Source organism: Colletotrichum paranaense, assembly GCF_030867605.1.
Source record: "Colletotrichum paranaense strain IMI 384185 chromosome Unknown Scaffold_2.1, whole genome shotgun sequence".
NCBI classification, from domain to species: domain Eukaryota; kingdom Fungi; phylum Ascomycota; class Sordariomycetes; order Glomerellales; family Glomerellaceae; genus Colletotrichum; species Colletotrichum paranaense.
The window spans coordinates 2,520,659-2,536,906 of record NW_026848960.1 but is presented as its reverse complement, the minus strand read 5'-3'; the positions used below and the strand labels follow the sequence as shown (position 1 = coordinate 2,536,906).

General features: G+C 53.3%; 7 protein-coding genes across 7 annotated transcripts; 4 read left to right on the top strand and 3 right to left on the bottom strand.

Annotated features, from left to right (window-relative positions):
• Positions 1–1,092: 1,092 nt before the first annotated feature.
• Positions 1,093–2,320, top strand: CPAR01_02757 (uncharacterized protein; the record flags this gene model as incomplete). The annotated part of the gene is made up of 2 exons (XM_060487044.1): positions 1,093–1,572; positions 1,676–2,320. The coding sequence occupies 2 exons, from the start codon at positions 1,093–1,095 to the stop codon at positions 2,318–2,320; spliced, it is 1,125 nt and encodes a 374-aa protein (XP_060354372.1).
• Positions 2,321–2,864: 544 nt separating this feature from the next.
• On the bottom strand, positions 2,865–3,667 carry CPAR01_02756 (uncharacterized protein; the record flags this gene model as incomplete). Its single annotated transcript, XM_060487043.1, has 2 exons — positions 2,865–2,974; positions 3,061–3,667. The coding sequence occupies 2 exons, from the start codon at positions 3,665–3,667 to the stop codon at positions 2,865–2,867; spliced, it is 717 nt and encodes a 238-aa protein (XP_060354371.1).
• A 199-nt stretch (positions 3,668–3,866) lies between these two features.
• On the bottom strand, positions 3,867–5,035 carry CPAR01_02755 (uncharacterized protein; the record flags this gene model as incomplete). Its single annotated transcript, XM_060487042.1, has 4 exons — positions 3,867–4,054; positions 4,454–4,811; positions 4,865–4,882; positions 4,994–5,035. 4 exons carry the CDS (start codon positions 5,033–5,035, stop codon positions 3,867–3,869), a joined length of 606 nt encoding a protein of 201 aa, XP_060354370.1.
• Positions 5,036–6,759: 1,724 nt separating this feature from the next.
• On the top strand, positions 6,760–7,514 carry CPAR01_02754 (uncharacterized protein; the record flags this gene model as incomplete). The annotated part of the gene is made up of 3 exons (XM_060487041.1): positions 6,760–6,952; positions 7,008–7,337; positions 7,390–7,514. 3 exons carry the CDS (start codon positions 6,760–6,762, stop codon positions 7,512–7,514), a joined length of 648 nt encoding a protein of 215 aa, XP_060354369.1.
• Positions 7,515–8,897: 1,383 nt separating this feature from the next.
• Positions 8,898–10,196, bottom strand: CPAR01_02753 (5-azacytidine resistance protein azr1; the record flags this gene model as incomplete). The annotated part of the gene is made up of 2 exons (XM_060487040.1): positions 8,898–10,072; positions 10,127–10,196. 2 exons carry the CDS (start codon positions 10,194–10,196, stop codon positions 8,898–8,900), a joined length of 1,245 nt encoding a protein of 414 aa, XP_060354368.1.
• An 878-nt stretch (positions 10,197–11,074) lies between these two features.
• Positions 11,075–12,054, top strand: CPAR01_02752 (succinate dehydrogenase iron-sulfur subunit; the record flags this gene model as incomplete). Its single annotated transcript, XM_060487039.1, has 3 exons — positions 11,075–11,435; positions 11,527–11,678; positions 11,734–12,054. The coding sequence occupies 3 exons, from the start codon at positions 11,075–11,077 to the stop codon at positions 12,052–12,054; spliced, it is 834 nt and encodes a 277-aa protein (XP_060354367.1).
• A 1,470-nt stretch (positions 12,055–13,524) lies between these two features.
• CPAR01_02751 (succinate dehydrogenase) lies at positions 13,525–15,660 on the top strand (the record flags this gene model as incomplete). The annotated part of the gene is made up of 4 exons (XM_060487038.1): positions 13,525–13,569; positions 13,649–14,091; positions 14,162–15,385; positions 15,441–15,660. The coding sequence occupies 4 exons, from the start codon at positions 13,525–13,527 to the stop codon at positions 15,658–15,660; spliced, it is 1,932 nt and encodes a 643-aa protein (XP_060354366.1).
• Positions 15,661–16,248: the final 588 nt, after the last annotated feature.

Here is a 16,248-nt window from a genome sequence, read left to right as displayed (position 1 = left end):
ATGTGCCATGAACGGCCGCTGGCTCTTCAGCTTGCGGCTTTTTTTTCATCTTCTTCTTTTTTTTTTTTTTTTTTTTTTTTTCAATCAACCTTACGTGAAGAGCAAGCGCAGAGGGTAGAGCAGAGAGCATGCGCGAGAGATGCGGTCAGAGACGTGGGAGGAATAGGCTCAGCTGCGGATCATTTTCCCGAACGCCACTCAGCCTATTAAAGTTGCAGCTTTCCACACTCGCCCTCGCCTTCGCAGAAGCCAGCAGGGCATGGGTGTTGGGCTGGTAAGCACGAGATCCGAAGGCCGAAGGGGAGGCTCCGTGGCTCTGTACAGGTACATAGATATGAGACAATCGCCCAGTCGTGATGCCTCCTCCCTAGTCGCCGCACTGCATGGAGCCTCTCTGAGAAGTTGCTGGTTATTGGTCTCTTTGCGACCAAGCAAGTGCCCAAACATGCGGCGGGCGGCGTTGGTGCAGAATTAGAAGAGCCTTCGAATGATAAAGCGCCGATAGGGAAGAACTTCTGGCAAACAAAAAGCAAGCATCCCCAGTCTTGGCCACCGATGACGATTGGCTTGGTGGTCGACTCGGCCAATTAGTAGCTGGCAACTCTCTGGGCGCCTTGGATATGCGAGCAACAGGAAGACGTTTTGCTAAGGCCGAGATTTGCTGGTGGCGACGGCTTGAACCTAACCTTGTGCGTTATGAGTCCAATCTAAGCAGTTTACTTCCTGACTATACCAACTCATGCTACTGACAGGCACCAGCATCGCAAACTTGGTTCAAGCTTAATCGACTCACTGCCTCAGAAGACTTTTCACTTCTGCAAGCCACCAAGTCATTCGAGTGGCGTAAGAGCTCTGTTGTCGTTGGTTTTCCGATTCGACAAACACACCCGATAAGGTAGCTTGCCTCGGTGAGGTTCCAATAAGAGACTGCGTTTCGTTTTGTGTTTGTGTGTGTGTGACTCTGTGAGTGAACCCGCGCCCCCACATTTTCATAGTCTCTTTCGTGTGTACTCAACTCACTCATCTTTTGCAGAAAGGTACGTACAACAACCCTGCAAATCCACGCGGCATCTCCCACCCTCGAAGAGAAATATGGCATCATTCTCCTTCGGATTCGGCGGCGATGACATAGAAGACGACTCCGTTCCCGTCCCGGCCGCCGAGGCCTCCGCGCCCGCCCCGGAGCCCGAGACCCCGCAGTCCGCTGCAACAGCCAGCGCCTTTCCGGTGCCCGGCAAACCCCAGCTGCCGCCCACCGCCCACGACCTGCAGGACATGCTCTCCAGGCTGCCCTCAAAGGTCGCCTTCGGGACCCTGGACGTCACCCTGGACGACGGTAGCCTCATCAAGATCCCTCGTCGCGAGCTCTGGGACGTGCGAGTGCAGCTCATGGCCGAGGATGAGGCCGCCGGTGACGGTGCCGATGCCGAAGGCCTCGGCAGCCACGATGTCAAGACGGGCGTCTACGAGGGCGGTTTCAAGAGCTGGGAGAGCAGCGTGGACCTCGTCAAGGTTCTCGCCAGTGGCCAATACTTGGACCTGCTCAAGCAACGGCCTCTCCGAGTGATCGAGGTACGAGCATCTGAACACCTGACGCGCGTTTTTATTCTTATTTTTAGTTTTCATGTACTGCTGGCTCAAGTGGCGAACCGAAAGCTAACCGACCTATGCGCAGCTTGGATGCGGCACAGGGCTTCCATCGCTCGCTCTTTTGCAATGGACCATGAGGAATCCAGCGCCGAGATCGCCACTTTTGCTGACCCTGGCCGACTACAACCCGACAGTCTTGCAACTGGTCACGTTGCCCAACTTTATCCTCGCCTGGGCTCTGGAACGCAGGGACCAGAACCCCGCCCTGGAGGAGGCCTTCGCGATGGGAGACGAGCTCGAACTCACATCAGAGGTCTTGCAGCAGTTCAAGGAGTTCCTGACGTCTTCCCAAATCTCTCTCAATTTCATTTCTGGTGGCTGGTCAGTGGAGCTTGTTGATCTTCTCTATGAGACTCAGTCCAAGCTGGACGGGTCCAGCAGTTTCGATACCCTTCTTATTGGAGCGGAAACCATCTACTCGCCCTTCGCACTTGACGCTTTCAACGAGATGGTCCTTGCCATCCTCAATAGAGAACAGAGCCAACGTAGCAACTGCCAGTCGCAGGCGCTGGTTGGGGCGAAGCGGCTTTACTTTGGCGTTGGAGGTTCACTCGATGATTTTGTGGATAAGGCTAGGGGAAGAGGAGCAACGGTAACTCAAGTCAGGGAGGAGGCTGAGGGTGTTCGGCGAGGTGTCGTTCGATGCACTCTGGGCTCGCCTCGTGAATAGACATCATGCCAGTCAAAGCTACATACCACATGGAGAGGAGGCCTCTCTTCTGAGTTTGCCACCGCCACGGCCATTCATGCCATTCATCCCGGTCTATGGTGTCGACTGATAGACCGGCGCAACAGCATATATGCATACATCTCGGGCAATGGCCATGAGTTCGCGAGTGTTGTCTTCTGCTGAGGCAAAGGAGGCTTTGCGCTGATGTAAGATAACAACCTATCACATGGATGTAGGTTTGTGAGCCTTTTGGAACACAAGACACTATGACGATCCAGCTCGCGGCATGGTTTTCAACATTCAAGGGCCTGTGAATTCTCATGGAAGACTGTTCCTTCGGTCAAGTTACGAGACTGACGGCTTGGTAAGCGTTTTCAGCGAACGAGACGTATCGCGTCTATTGATTGACGCACGCGGCTGTGGCGCTGCAGAACATTCATCGCCCCAGTCTGAATTTGATGTTTTGACCGAGCTATGAGCTGAAACGGCATGATTGTATTGAACTGAACTGATGGCTGCTAGGCCGGCATTCCCACCATCGCCGTCAGAGAGTTATACTTACGTCATCTGAGTCAAGCCGAGGAAAACTCCGTGGTTCTGGTGCCCTTCCATTCCAGTCGAGTATCAGAGTGAAACGCCCCCTGAGCGAGCAGGCTTGTTCCATTTCAGCCAAGAACCAAGCATGGCATGGCCATGAAGTGTCATCGCACGGCTGGTTGAGGATTGAGATACCTACCTACTGCGAGATCCAAGTACGGAGTAAGTGGCTTGGGTGGATAATATGCAAAGCATGGAGAGAGCCAAGCCTATCACGGAGAGAGCGAGGGTGCGACCCCTGCATGTATTCCTAACGGAGGTTAAGAGGCTGCCGGATCCAGCGAGCTGCCGTATCCGATAGTTTGGGCCGATGGCTCTGTAGGAGCTGCATTTCGTGATAAATAGACAACTTGGAATTGGCAAACTTGCTGACGGGTTCGGACGACATAGCCAGAACCAGGCGATGCCCTGTCGATGCTGCAGGCTTCCCGTCGTCGGGCGTGGAGCCTCTCTGAAGGGCGCATACGCATGGACAGGGTTCCAATGAGAGTCCTGAGCCAGGGCCGTCAGGCGAGAGCTGTTAGTGTCCGAGTCCGTCGATTGGAGGCCAGAAGCAAGGACCATTGCGCAGGATGCAGGTACCGTGCAAGCCGTGAAGTAGCGTACGCTGGGGAGATTTGGCCAATGTCGGTCTCCACAACGGGACCCAACGGGGTGTGCATTGGAAATTGGACTCGGTGGGAACTGGGAACTGGAAAACGCCATTGGCATAGGCGAGCGGCGAGCCTGACGTCGTTGGATCTTATTCATCGTTCTGGAGGAGGCTCCCCGGTCACCCGAAAGAGAGCGAGATTGCCGCTTTGGCGCGATGATTTGATGGGATGCAGCGACTCAGCGAGGCGCGTCGACAAATGGGACGGTAATATACGCAATATGTGCATGCTCCTGGCTCCTCCGTGAGACTTTGCACTTTGGACCGATGGGGCCGGATGGCAACTTGCGGCACGGATCAAGCGGGTGAAGGCGCGAGTGAAATCTTTTCCCCAGAGGCCCTCGGTAGATCCTCATCAGGCGATCCGTAGCCTGCCATGACTTCTTCTACACAGTAGGCTGTCCTGGTCGGTATTAGAGGACTGTCCCATTCCAGATTGATGTGCGTCTGACTGTCCTTGCGAAACGGGACGGACACCAGTATTGCTTGATTTTCAGAGTAGTGTCTTGGTGAACCAAAGGAAAAGGAACTTGACACGCTTGAGTATGTCAACAGCAGCTCATCTGCTGTCTCGCGCGTCAGTCATGTCGGTGCTCCCACCCGAACACAACAAGGCGTGAAACGGAACGTACAGGCATGTTACTCTGCAGATGAAGCACAGATCTCGGACGATTGACGACGTAAGTGTCCCAACACATCAAGGCTAGGTGTGTAAGTGCCGATGCTATTTTCGAGTCTTCCAAATGCACAAGCGCAGAGCATTCTGCATAGGTTTTCTCGACGGATATACCACTCGTAAAAGCCACCTTCACGAGCATCAAGCATCCATAGGCGTCGTCACCTCCAATAGTGTGGTGGGGGAGCCTTGAGCTGTCATTGCCTACTCGGATCGATGATGGGATCGCAGGCGGCTCGTGACTGGTCCGCGGAAAGTAAAGTTTTGCCCTGGAGAAATGGAACACGAGCTGGAAGGGAGGGTGGAGGGATGGATGCTGTTGGTTGCGCACGCAATTGCAGGCTGAGCCGGGCGTCAGCGGCAGCAGCAGCAGCAGCAGCAGCAGAAGCATTCGCACATTCCCATGGGGGGCGAAAAGGGCCCTCGCCATGTTGTCCGCTGCGAATCACTCCAATGCGAAGAAGGGGCTTCGGAGGAGGGCGGCCGTTGGAAATGTGCGAGATGGAGACGTCTACTGCGTACCACTCTCCCTTGCTGCGCCTCCAGAGACCCAGATCGACAGGAACCTTTTCCCATTACCGGACCAGAACGAATGTACCCACCGCTTGTCGGAACGTACAATGAAGGGTAGTGTGACCTGTATTGCGTATGTACCCATCCGATGGTGAGAGAGTCAGTGACCGCCCGAGGGGTTTTTGGGGTCTCTTCGCGCCTTGGGCCGTTCAAGCGGGCTCCAACGTGGTGTCACCTGTTGTGGGCTGGAAAGCAGGGAAGCGAGATGGCATGGCATGTGGAAGATTGTGCCATTGCTGGGCGCATTGTTCAAATTGACGCCAGTGACTGCCCTGGGTTCCAGGACAGAGTCCCAGACTCCCAGGCGAGAACCGTTGAGGCCCAGACCTCTTCCAACTTCCCTGCTGTTGCCCGAGATGGTCGTGATCCTTCCATTGCCCCAGCCAAAAGGGCCCAATAAGGAGCCTTGGGCGACTCCGGGGACATAAGCTAGGAGTACCAGGGGAGTTGACGGCTGCGTCGGGGGTCTGCCCAGTGGTTGCACGTAGTTGAGAAATCGTACATCGCCTTGGAGTAAGCTTGGAGGAAATCTACTCCAGGTACTGTGTAAGAATACCATACGGTCGTCTTAGAGTTGCTATCTAGGTACCTTATCTGCCTTAGGTCGAATATAAAGTACCGGATGACGGCGTGCGGATGTATGGTGAATTGAGCAAAGGTAAAACTTGCAGCTAACCTGGAACACCAACACTAGTAAGCTGAAGCTGCTGCACGCAGTCGTGGCATTTTACGGCAGAAGAGGAGGCCACTGGGAGAAGCAGAAAGAAGTCAGGCCGGACATCAGCCAGTACCAAAAACAACCAAAGGACAAGAAACTGAAGCTTGGTCTTTGTTAGCGCTTCTCCTGGGGTTCGCCAGGTTCCTCTCTGCGACAGGGGTACCCTCCAAGAATTTTCCACGTTAGTCCAATCTGGGAGTTGGTGCCACTCCTGTTGCCAGGGCTGCTGGAAGAGGTGGGAAGGTACCCGCCCCCCGCTCGTCGTCGTCGCTTCCTTTTCTCATTTGCGACGAATAGCCTGCGACTTCCTCAGCTGCTAAGGTACCATACCACCCTTAAAACGCTTACCACACCAGTGTAAGGACCAAGGTAAGGTACCTACCTGTGGTACTCTACCTTACAAGTAAGGTCAGGTACCTACTCTAAGGTAAGGTAGGTATGTAAGTCCGCGCACCCAGTGGGAGCCGTGATGCCGTCCGCGGCGCCCTCGAGAAGCCTCAAGGTGCGCGCGGTTGCTGTTCGTCCCCGGCTGTTGCTGCGTTGGGTGCTTGTTATGATGTCGCCATGAGGACCTACTTTGGAAGATAGCAAAGAGGAAGGCTCGATCGCGCGCCTGTCTGTTTCAACCTCGATACCTCCTGCCTCCTCTTAAGCTCAAGTGCGCCCATCTTTTCCCACCTGACTCTTCATCCATTCCATCACCATCTCAATCCAAACAAACTTGCCCGGTCCACACTACAAATAAGTTCCTCCAAGGCTCCAACACTCTGCGCACAAGAAGAAAACCAAGAATCACAACCACACCACTCCCAGAATTCAAATTGCTGATCTTCTGGTGCTACTTTGTGCCAAAAGCCACCCATCCATCCGCACACCCCCAGCAACAGTAACGCGTGCGAGTAAATATAGGAAAAGCCCCGTCTAGGTATTGATGTAAGTCGCATGCCTGCCTGCCTCTCCGCCGAACCCGCACACGCCCCCCTTCCATGCTCTACCCCTGATTCGACTTCGCCTAATTTCGCGCCTGCGCGAGACGAGGAAGCCTTTTTCTACCCAGCTGTCCCCCCCTCACGTCGTTGCCTGCCTCTCTCCCTTTTGTTTCCTCACGAGCCTATTCCCGACATTCGTTGTTGACCTTTTTTGCTAAATTACAGTAGTCCGATACCTAATACTCCTACACTCGTTCATCACTTAATTTTCGAAAAACAACCCAATCCGTCACAATGAAGAGCTTCACCTCCGTCCTCGTCGCCGGCTTCGCTGCCATGGCCCAGGCTGTTCAGCTTACCAACACCAACTTCAACGTCCAGGCTGGTCAGGCTTTCGAGATCACCTGGTCTGATGCTTCTGGCCCCGTCACTCTCACCCTGAAGAACGGCCCCAGCACCGACCTCAAGACCGTCTCCACCATCGCCAGTAAGTACATCTCGAGCCCTGGTGAGATGCCATCTGATACTGACTTCTATCTCAGCTGGCCAGAGTGGTACCTCCTTCTCCTGGACGCCTTCCTCCACTCTTCCCACCGACCAGTACGCCATTGAGATCTCTGACTCTACTGGCACTCCCAACTACTCTGAGCAGTTCACCCTGACCACTTCCGTCACTGCTTCCGCTTCTGTCTCCTCGGCTTCTGCCTCCGCCTCCGCCTCTGCTTCCGCCACCGTCACCACCACTGTCGCTGCTTCCACCATCACCTCCTCCGCCTCTGCTTCCTCCGCCTCCGCTGCGAGCAGCTCGGCCTCTTCTGCTGCTAACTCCACTGCTGCCTCCACTGTCTCTACCAGCACCCGCGCCAGCACCCGTACGTCGCCATCTACTTGAGGCATAAGAACCCTGACTAACCCGTTAAATAGGCACCAGCGCTTCCACCTCTTCCACCAGCTCTCCCACCACCGTTCCCGGCAGTGACGCTGTCCGCATGGGCTCTCCCATTGCCCTGATCGGCCTTACCGTCGCTGCCATGCTCTACTTCCAGTAAGCTGGTGGCTAGAGAGGATGTTCGGGCTGTCTCAGCCCAATGACTGGTATATGATGCGAACCAAGGTTTATAATACAGTAATGCGATCCAAGAACGAACAGGACCAGGAGTTGCATTTCAGATGAAGCAAGCGGGTCGAGTTGCAAAAAGCTCTCGAAGGACAGGGGATGATGAAGTAGACATTGTGTTAGTCGGGGCCTATCGGAAATCTTTGGGTCTGTAAACAATCAATTAGCAACTCAACCCACTGTTGCCTTTCTACATCTTTATTTCTGCTCCCTATGATTGTAATCTATAGCGAGACCTGGGTCATCTCAACCCCGCGTCTGGACATTACCACTTCAGGCTGCATGCATCGCATGACCGTTTGTCCTCGGTGAGGTGACATTTCCGTCTGCACCTCAAAGTGGTGTCACTCGACCTGCGCCTATCCCACTCGGAAGCGGACGTGCTCTGCGTCTGGCATGAGGGGCATGTAACATTATGCATCCGTACTACGAGTTATCGTCACACTGTCAAAGACGAAACAACAAAATATCGATCTGGGCCCGTCCACACCAAACTCGTTGCCTTTTCTACCCTTCATCCACAATGTAAGGTTAGGTAGGTTTTTTTAAGCACAGTCCATTGGGTTTCCCCAGAGAATAAAGCTGTTTCATCCGGTATCTTCTTCGACCTAGATCAGTGGTTCATACAGCAGACTAACCCCACGTGGAGAAAAACAGGAGAAAAGGGTGCATACTCCAGAGCTGACGTGGAGTTCAAAGAAAAAAAAAGGGGCTCCGTCCATTGGAAGATACTATAGAAAAGCAACAAGAAACCCGCCCAGGCAGAGCCACAGCTGCGATCGGCAAGTTCCCAGCGCCTCGCCCCGCTTCATAGCAAGGACAAAGGAGAAGAGAAAACAAGGGGGGAAAAGGAAGACGATTGGACTTCGCGTTCGACCGTTCCTGCCGATCGCATGAGCCAAAACGTGTAGGTTAATCAGTGGAGAAGCATAAATCCAAGCAGAGAAAGATGCAATGGATTAAGGCGAGTAGAGATTGGTTTTTAGGTAGAGTCCGATGAAACGGTCAGACATCGATTTTGGGTGGTATTTTTGTATACTGCTATAACTGACTTACTGACTGCTGACTTCTCGACGTCTCTTCATTGCGTGTGTATGAGAAAATAAGACATTGCTCAGGATCCTTTGTACAACATTGCTGCGTCACCGAATGAGAAATTGGCGACGGTCGAAAATTAACGATACAACGGACAAATGCAGCGGTGGCGCTCCTTTTTGGGGCTTCTAAAGGGGGGGGGGGTGTTTCTGAGGAATTGGAAAAAGCAGCAATGAGCTTCAGATACGGCAAATAGTGTTGGTAATGATACAAGACGGCCTTAAAGGCGACTCTTGGCCGCGGCCTTGGAGTCATCCGACGCGATGAGGACGAGAACGCAAATATCGTCGATCTTGCCGCCGTGCCAGTTCTCCTGCGGGTAGTACTTCTGCACTCCCTTGGCAAAGGGGCCGTCAACGTTGCGGTTTAGGCTCGCCGACTTGGCGGCGGACGTGATTTCCGCCGCGAGCACGCTCTGCAAGGTAAGAAACTTTGCGGAAGGTCGCTCTGAGGCGTCTTCAGCGGGTTTTGTAAAGGGCTTGAGATTGTCGACGACGCGGACACCATTCTTCGTCATGAGCCATGCGCCTGTCGTTGTCATGACATTGCTAACAATACGGAGGATGTCCTGGTTAAACAGGTTGTCCCATACACCGTCAGTTGCGAAAACGATGATATCACCGTGACGGAGGTCATGGTGAGTGACGTCGGCGTCTTTGGGAAAGTCGCATAGGTTCTGGCCACCAAAAGCTGCCATCCGAGCGGCTACGCTGGGAGGCACGATAGAGAGCTGATAAGGCGTGTTGAAGGCATGCGTTTGGGGTTCAGAGTAGGTGTGTACGGCGTTCAATCGGAGCTGGATGAAGCCAGAGTCGCCTAGGTTGGCAATGTCGAGGTTGCCGTCTGAGGATGCTACAGCAACACACGCTGTACTGCCACCAGCAATGACGGTGCTGTCCTCATTGATCGCCTGGTATCCCTTTTGCATCAGATCTTGCGCTCTTAGCGGCTCCTTGTCACCCGTGCCCTTTGTGATCGGGTCGTCTTTGATTGAACCGTGTCCGTAGGCTGTCGAAGCCATGTAATCGCAGAAACCGTGTGAGAAATCCGCCGGGTCAACACCAGAATCTACCCAGCCGCCGACGCCATCAGCCACACCAAGGGCTACTGCGCCAGAGTCGCCGACTCGACTGACGAAAAAGGCATCGTGTCCGCTGTCTGGTCTGGAGCGTTTGCTACGGTTCTGCTGGATACGGTTGTAGGGATTGAAGTGAAAGACGTGCGTTGATGGGTCGTAGGGATGGTCTTTCGCGGTAAAAGACGCAGCAACGTGGTAGGATAGCTTTGCAGCCGAGTCGGACTTCATGCTGCTGGCTGTTGAGAAGTATCGCGATGAGATGTTCGTCGGAGGGGTCGACCGTTGTCGGACGAGATACTTTGAGAAGCTAACGGATGCTAAAGTATAATTAGTACGAGGATTTTAGAATTCGATGCAAAGCAGAAGCGTACCTTGTGATAATGGCCTTGTGGCAGGGAGGAGGACCAGAGGCTGGCGCAATACTGTCACCGTTGCGGCCATTGCTTCCAATGTGCTGCGATGTAGAGTGTTTCTTGGAGATGCGGTGCTTCCGCAGTCCGCATATTAACCGTATCAATTGCTCGTTAGAAATGTGACTGGAATCACATAGCTAAATTGCGGACCCAAGATATTCTCGTAGCTCGAGACGCTTCTTCGACACGAGCACTTTCGTAACGTCAAATGGATAGACGACTTGTGATAGGTAGTCGCGTCTGAAAGGGAATGCAACGTCCACTTGATGTCATAAGAAAAAGGCCCCAACCCCAGATTCCCCAGGGCTGCTATCTACCCGGGGTATTCCCGCTGAGTCAGCTTTCAGCTGCTCCCGGTCCCAGATGCCGGTTTATTCCACACGAAAACCGGGGGAAGGAGGTGCACGCTGCTTTAAGTTATCACGAGCCGGGATTCCGGATGTACAGATATGATTGTCAAAATGTGCAGCGAAGTAAGGTAGTCTGGAGATTTCAACATCGGTATATTACTCACACAACAATGAAGATGCCTTTAAAAGCAGGGTTTTTGGACCTTCGAGTCGGTTTGCTGAGCATTTATCCGGAAACACAAGGTAAGAGCTCGGGATTGAGGCCAAAAGCGGCAATTGAAATGTGGTTTAAAATCACTCAGCAATGATTGGTCAAGGGTCCCACCTTTTTGCTCCGGCCGCTTCGACACAATAACCGAGGGATTGAAGCAAACTTCCATGATGTCTTCCACTACACTCTGAACCGCCACCAAGGATAATACTACGGTGAATCGCAGCTTTCCCACACCGCGCCCCGCCAATTCGTTGGAATCGCTCATCTTCAACTCGGTGTGTCAACAATCAATTCATTCATCTCCATTTTCTGTCCAGTTGCATACGAAAACCAACCGCCATAATGGCATCTCTCCGCTCTTCCACCCGCGTCTTGGGCTCGGCCACCAAGGCTGCTTTCCGCCCTGCCGTCACTATTCCTCGCCGTGGCCTGGCTACCCCTAGCGATCAAGTGCCTGCGACAAAGGAGCCCAAGATGAAGAAGTTCACCATCTACCGCTGGAACCCCGACACGCCGACCGAGAAGCCCAAGATGCAGGAGTACACGCTGGACCTGAACAAGACCGGACCCATGATGCTGGATGCATTGATTCGGATCAAGAACGAGCTGGACCCTACCCTTACCTTCCGCAGAAGTTGCAGAGAGGGTATTTGCGGTAGCTGCGCCATGAACATTAACGGCCAGAACACGCTCGCTTGCCTTTGTACGTTGACTCCTGAAGCACCCTTGTAGCCACCTGGCTTTGCAAGCTGCTGAAAGAACTCACGGCGATTCAATGCTAACAACAACGAAAGGCCGTATCCCTTCAGAGAACGCTTCAGACGTCAAGGTCTACCCTTTGCCTCACACCTACGTCGTCAAGGACTTGGTGCCGGACTTGACCCAGTTCTACAAGCAATACCGCTCAATCAAGCCCTACCTCCAGAGAGACACTCCTGCCCCTGATGTACGTTGATTCAGACTGCAGCATCTCGAATGATCCCAGCTAACCTCTTCCACAGGGCAAGGAATACCGCCAGAGCGTCGCCGACCGAAAGAAGTTGAGCGGTCTGTACGAGTGCATTCTTTGCGCCTGCTGCTCAACCTCGTGCCCGTCTTACTGGTGGAACTCTGAGGAGTACCTTGGACCCGCCATCCTCCTCCAGTCCTACCGCTGGCTCGCCGACTCTCGCGATCAGAAGAAGGCCGAGCGTAAGGCTGCACTCGACAACTCCATGAGCTTGTACCGTTGCCACACGATTCTTAACTGCACACGTGCCTGCCCCAAGGGCCTGAACCCCGGCAAGGCTATTGCCGAGATCAAGAAGCAGATGGCTTTCTAAGAAGCTAGAGAAGCTGTGGGGTCTACGTTTGGAGTCATAATCTTGGGCGGCGCGATATTGGCTGTATACTAGGTAGTGTGTACTTTATGAGCATGGCTGGAGTTTGAACTCCTTGGACACACTAAAAGGGGACTTTGAATTCAGGCTTTCTTTTGTTTTCGTTAGCCCGCAGTAACTCATAGGAGTTTGGCCCTGTGTCTGAAAGTGCCTGAGCGATGAGATGGGAGGCAAGGCTTAGCTAGGCCCGAGACTGTCACGGCACGTGAAGGAACGAGCCGATTGAAGAGGACGCAGAGGGCGCGACATTAGTGAGTCGCCACGGGCGAATTGTTTGCAACGGGGTGGCTTCACCATACCAGATACCTAGAGTAACCCTAAATTACTATTTTCAACACTTCACTCCTGCAGCGCAAGAGTTATTGTGGGTCAATTGGTCTTGCAGCAACCGCGCAGATCGTTGCGCCTGATCAAGTCGCATTACTGTGTGTTGAAGACATCAAAAGTCTAATTGGTTGGCGTTTCAATTGTCGGTTGAGAGTCACGTTCTCCTTTTAGTTGTGTGGTTGTCTACCGAGGCTCTGCATTGTTCGAAAGTGTGGCAAAGTAGAACTGCTGACGATGGGCGATTCTCGTCGTGAAGTCATGGATTTTCTCCTCCCCATCGACAAAGAGACCCAGTTCCACCCGCACCTCGGCAATGCCGCTCGGGAACGGGCAAAGAGCACCCGTAGTGTACACAATTCGACGTGCAAACTAACAAGTTATCAAACTGTCAATCAGAGGGAAAGGGGAAATGGCAAAATATAGAGTCAACAATTGATCGCAACCAGAGACATTGACTTTTGGTCATTGCCTGTCTGTTAAGAATAGAACCTCGAGTTTCGGGCGGCTGATCAACGAAGGCTAAGCTTTCATCCGGTCGCACTGATGATACCCCGGAATCGATCTCGGAATTTGACGGGACTTTACATGTGAACTCTGCCCCGGAAACCAACTGTGGCTTGACTGTGGTTGTGGCGTGAGTCCACTAGCCATAGCTATCTCAACCAATCACCAACAGTGTGATTACCCGAGGTGCCGAGCTGACTTATTGCAGAAGACGTGTGCGAGGTTTGCCGTGGTTTGTTCCGTACTTTTCTCCATACACTGGTTGGAGGTCTATTCATCACTCAGAGACCGCACCTCGTTTTGGAGACCAATTCAATTCGACGGTGAGTATCCCAAAATCCAGGTACCTCTGTTACCAATTTGTTAACTTTGCAATTCTAGGCTTGACCTCTCCTCTCTCTTCCGTCTTCCGATAACGGTCAGTACCGATCTATCCATCCACCCGGTTACACACGAGCGGCTTTCAACCCAATATCTTCGGCCATCATCACCTCGCCCCCTTCGCCTCCCGCAATTCTAGATAGAACATACAGCCGCGACCGAAACGCATACTGATACTGCAAGATAGTGTACACATCAATCATGGCCTCATCAATGGCGTTGAGGAGGTTTGCTGCTAAGCCTGCTGTACGTCGCTCCTTTGATCCGTCCTGCGTTTAAATACGGCCTCGGCTTGAACAGTAGAACTAATACTTGGCAATCTCAGTTCTCGCAGGCGCGCGCATTCTCCACGACTAGATCCGCCGCGCGGATTTACGCGAACCAGCACCTCCGCGCAAAGGAGGCTTCACCCTACCTTTCCAGCAAGTACCCCGTCGTCGACCATGAGTACGACGCCATTGTTGTCGGTGCCGGTGGTGCTGGTCTTCGTGCTGCCTTCGGCCTCGCAGAGGCTGGCTTCAACACTGCCTGTATCTCAAAGCTTTTCCCTACCAGAAGTCACACTGTCGCCGCTCAGGGTGGCATCAACGCCGCCCTCGGAAACATGCATGAGGACGACTGGAGATGGCACATGTACGATACCGTCAAGGGTTCAGATTGGCTCGGTGACCAGGATGCTATTCACTACATGACCCGTGAGGCGCCTGCCTCCATCGTGGAGCTTGAGAATTACGGATGCCCCTTCTCAAGAACTGAGGATGGCAAGATGTGAGTCGAAGAAAAGAAGGCCCACAAACACCTTGGATACAGACAGATGCTAACATATCTCGCTTCACAGTTACCAGCGTGCATTCGGTGGTCAGTCTCAGAAGTTCGGCAAGGGTGGACAGGCTTACAGATGCTGCGCTGCTGAGGATCGTACTGGTCACGCTCTTCTCCACACTCTTTACGGACAGTCTCTCCGTCACAACACCAACTACTTCATCGAATTCTTCGCTCTCGATCTGATTATGCAGGATGGAGAGTGCCGCGGTGTCGTCGCCTACAACCAGGAGGATGGCACTTTGCACCGTTTCCTTGCTAACCACACCGTCTTGGCCACCGGCGGATACGGACGTGCCTACTTCTCTTGCACATCTGCCCACACCTGCACTGGTGACGGTATGGCCATGGTTGCTCGTGCTGGTCTGCCTAACCAGGACTTGGAGTTCGTTCAGTTCCATCCCACTGGTATCTACGGCGCTGGCTGCTTGATCACTGAGGGAGCCCGCGGTGAGGGTGGTTACCTTCTGAACTCCGAGGGTGAGCGCTTCATGGAGCGTTACGCCCCCACCGCTAAGGATCTTGCTTCCCGTGACGTCGTCTCCCGGTCCATGACCATGGAGATCCGCGAGGGACGTGGTGTTGGCGAGGAGAAGGATCACATTTTCCTCCAGCTCAGCCATCTTCCCGCTGAGGTTCTTCACGAGCGTCTGCCCGGTATCTCCGAGACCGCCGGCATTTTCGCTGGTGTCGACGTTCGCACCCAGCCTATTCCTGTTCTGCCCACCGTCCACTACAACATGGGCGGTATTCCTACCAAGTACACCGGTGAGGTCATCACTGTTGACGAGTCTGGTAACGACAAGGTCGTCCCTGGTCTGTTTGCCTGCGGTGAGGCCGCCTGTGTCTCTGTCCACGGTGCCAACCGTCTGGGTGCCAACTCTCTCCTCGACTTGGTCGTCTTCGGCCGTGCCGTTTCCCACACCATCCGTGACAAGTTTACTCCTGGTACCAAGCACAAGCCTCTGGCTGCTGATGCTGGTGCTGAGGCCATTGAGACTCTGGATGACGTTCGCACGCGCGAGGGTAGCAGAACCACCTCCGACGTTCGTCTGTCTATGCAGAAGGCTATGCAGACTGAGGTCAGCGTTTTCAGAACACAGGAGTCTCTGGACGAGGGTGTCCGCAAGATGACGGAGATTGACGCTCAGTTCCCCGACGTTTCCATCAAGGACAAGAGCATGATCTGGAACTCTGACTTGGTTGAGACCCTTGAGCTCCGCAACCTGTTGACCTGCGCGTAAGTTCCCTTCAATACTGCTCCTTTCATGGGGACGTTAACTAACGACGAATAGTTCCCAAACTGCCACTTCCGCCGCCGCTCGCAAGGAGTCTCGTGGTGCCCACGCCCGCGAGGACTTCCCGGACCGTGACGACGTCAACTGGATGAAGCACACCCTCTCTTTCCAAAAGAACCCCCACGGCAAGGTCGACCTCGGCTACCGTGGCGTTATTGCCAACACTCTGGACGAGAACGAGTGCAAGGCTGTTCCTCCCTTCAAGCGTGTGTACTAAACCTGTTATGATTAGAACCGGTGTCGGGTGTTGGTAGGAAATTCGGTTATGCGAGGGGAAAGGAAGATGAAGACGATGGGAGGGCCAGAGAGTGGCGGAAGGCAATATCAAAGGCAATCGTAATACCACGACAACAATTTAGTTAATGATCGTGGGTGAGCCGCGTGGGGGATATCGCTACCTGGACCCTTTGGAATCAGGCTATTAGGGCTGGTGCATACACCGCAGGCTTTTGGGCTTTGGCTCTGGAGTTAAAAACGTGTAAAGTAGGAGGAGAAATTCATTTTGTTCAAAGACTACACTCGGGCAGCCTATTCTCTGTGTCCTTAGCGCTCTATCGGAGTTGATTGAGTTATCAATTAATTGTGAGGCACAGAGAATCTGAGTACAAATTTAGGGATGTCGTCGATGTCGTGGCTCCAGCGACTGTAGCATCGTGTAAGAAACTGAAGTACCCTTGTTGAAACCAGGTTGCTAATATGTATTGTATGAAGGATATTATCTATTCATTATACAGGATCATCAAACGTTTGTCTCGATCGCTACCTAATTCTTTCATCCCATTCATGAACTTTGTGGCGTCGGCGA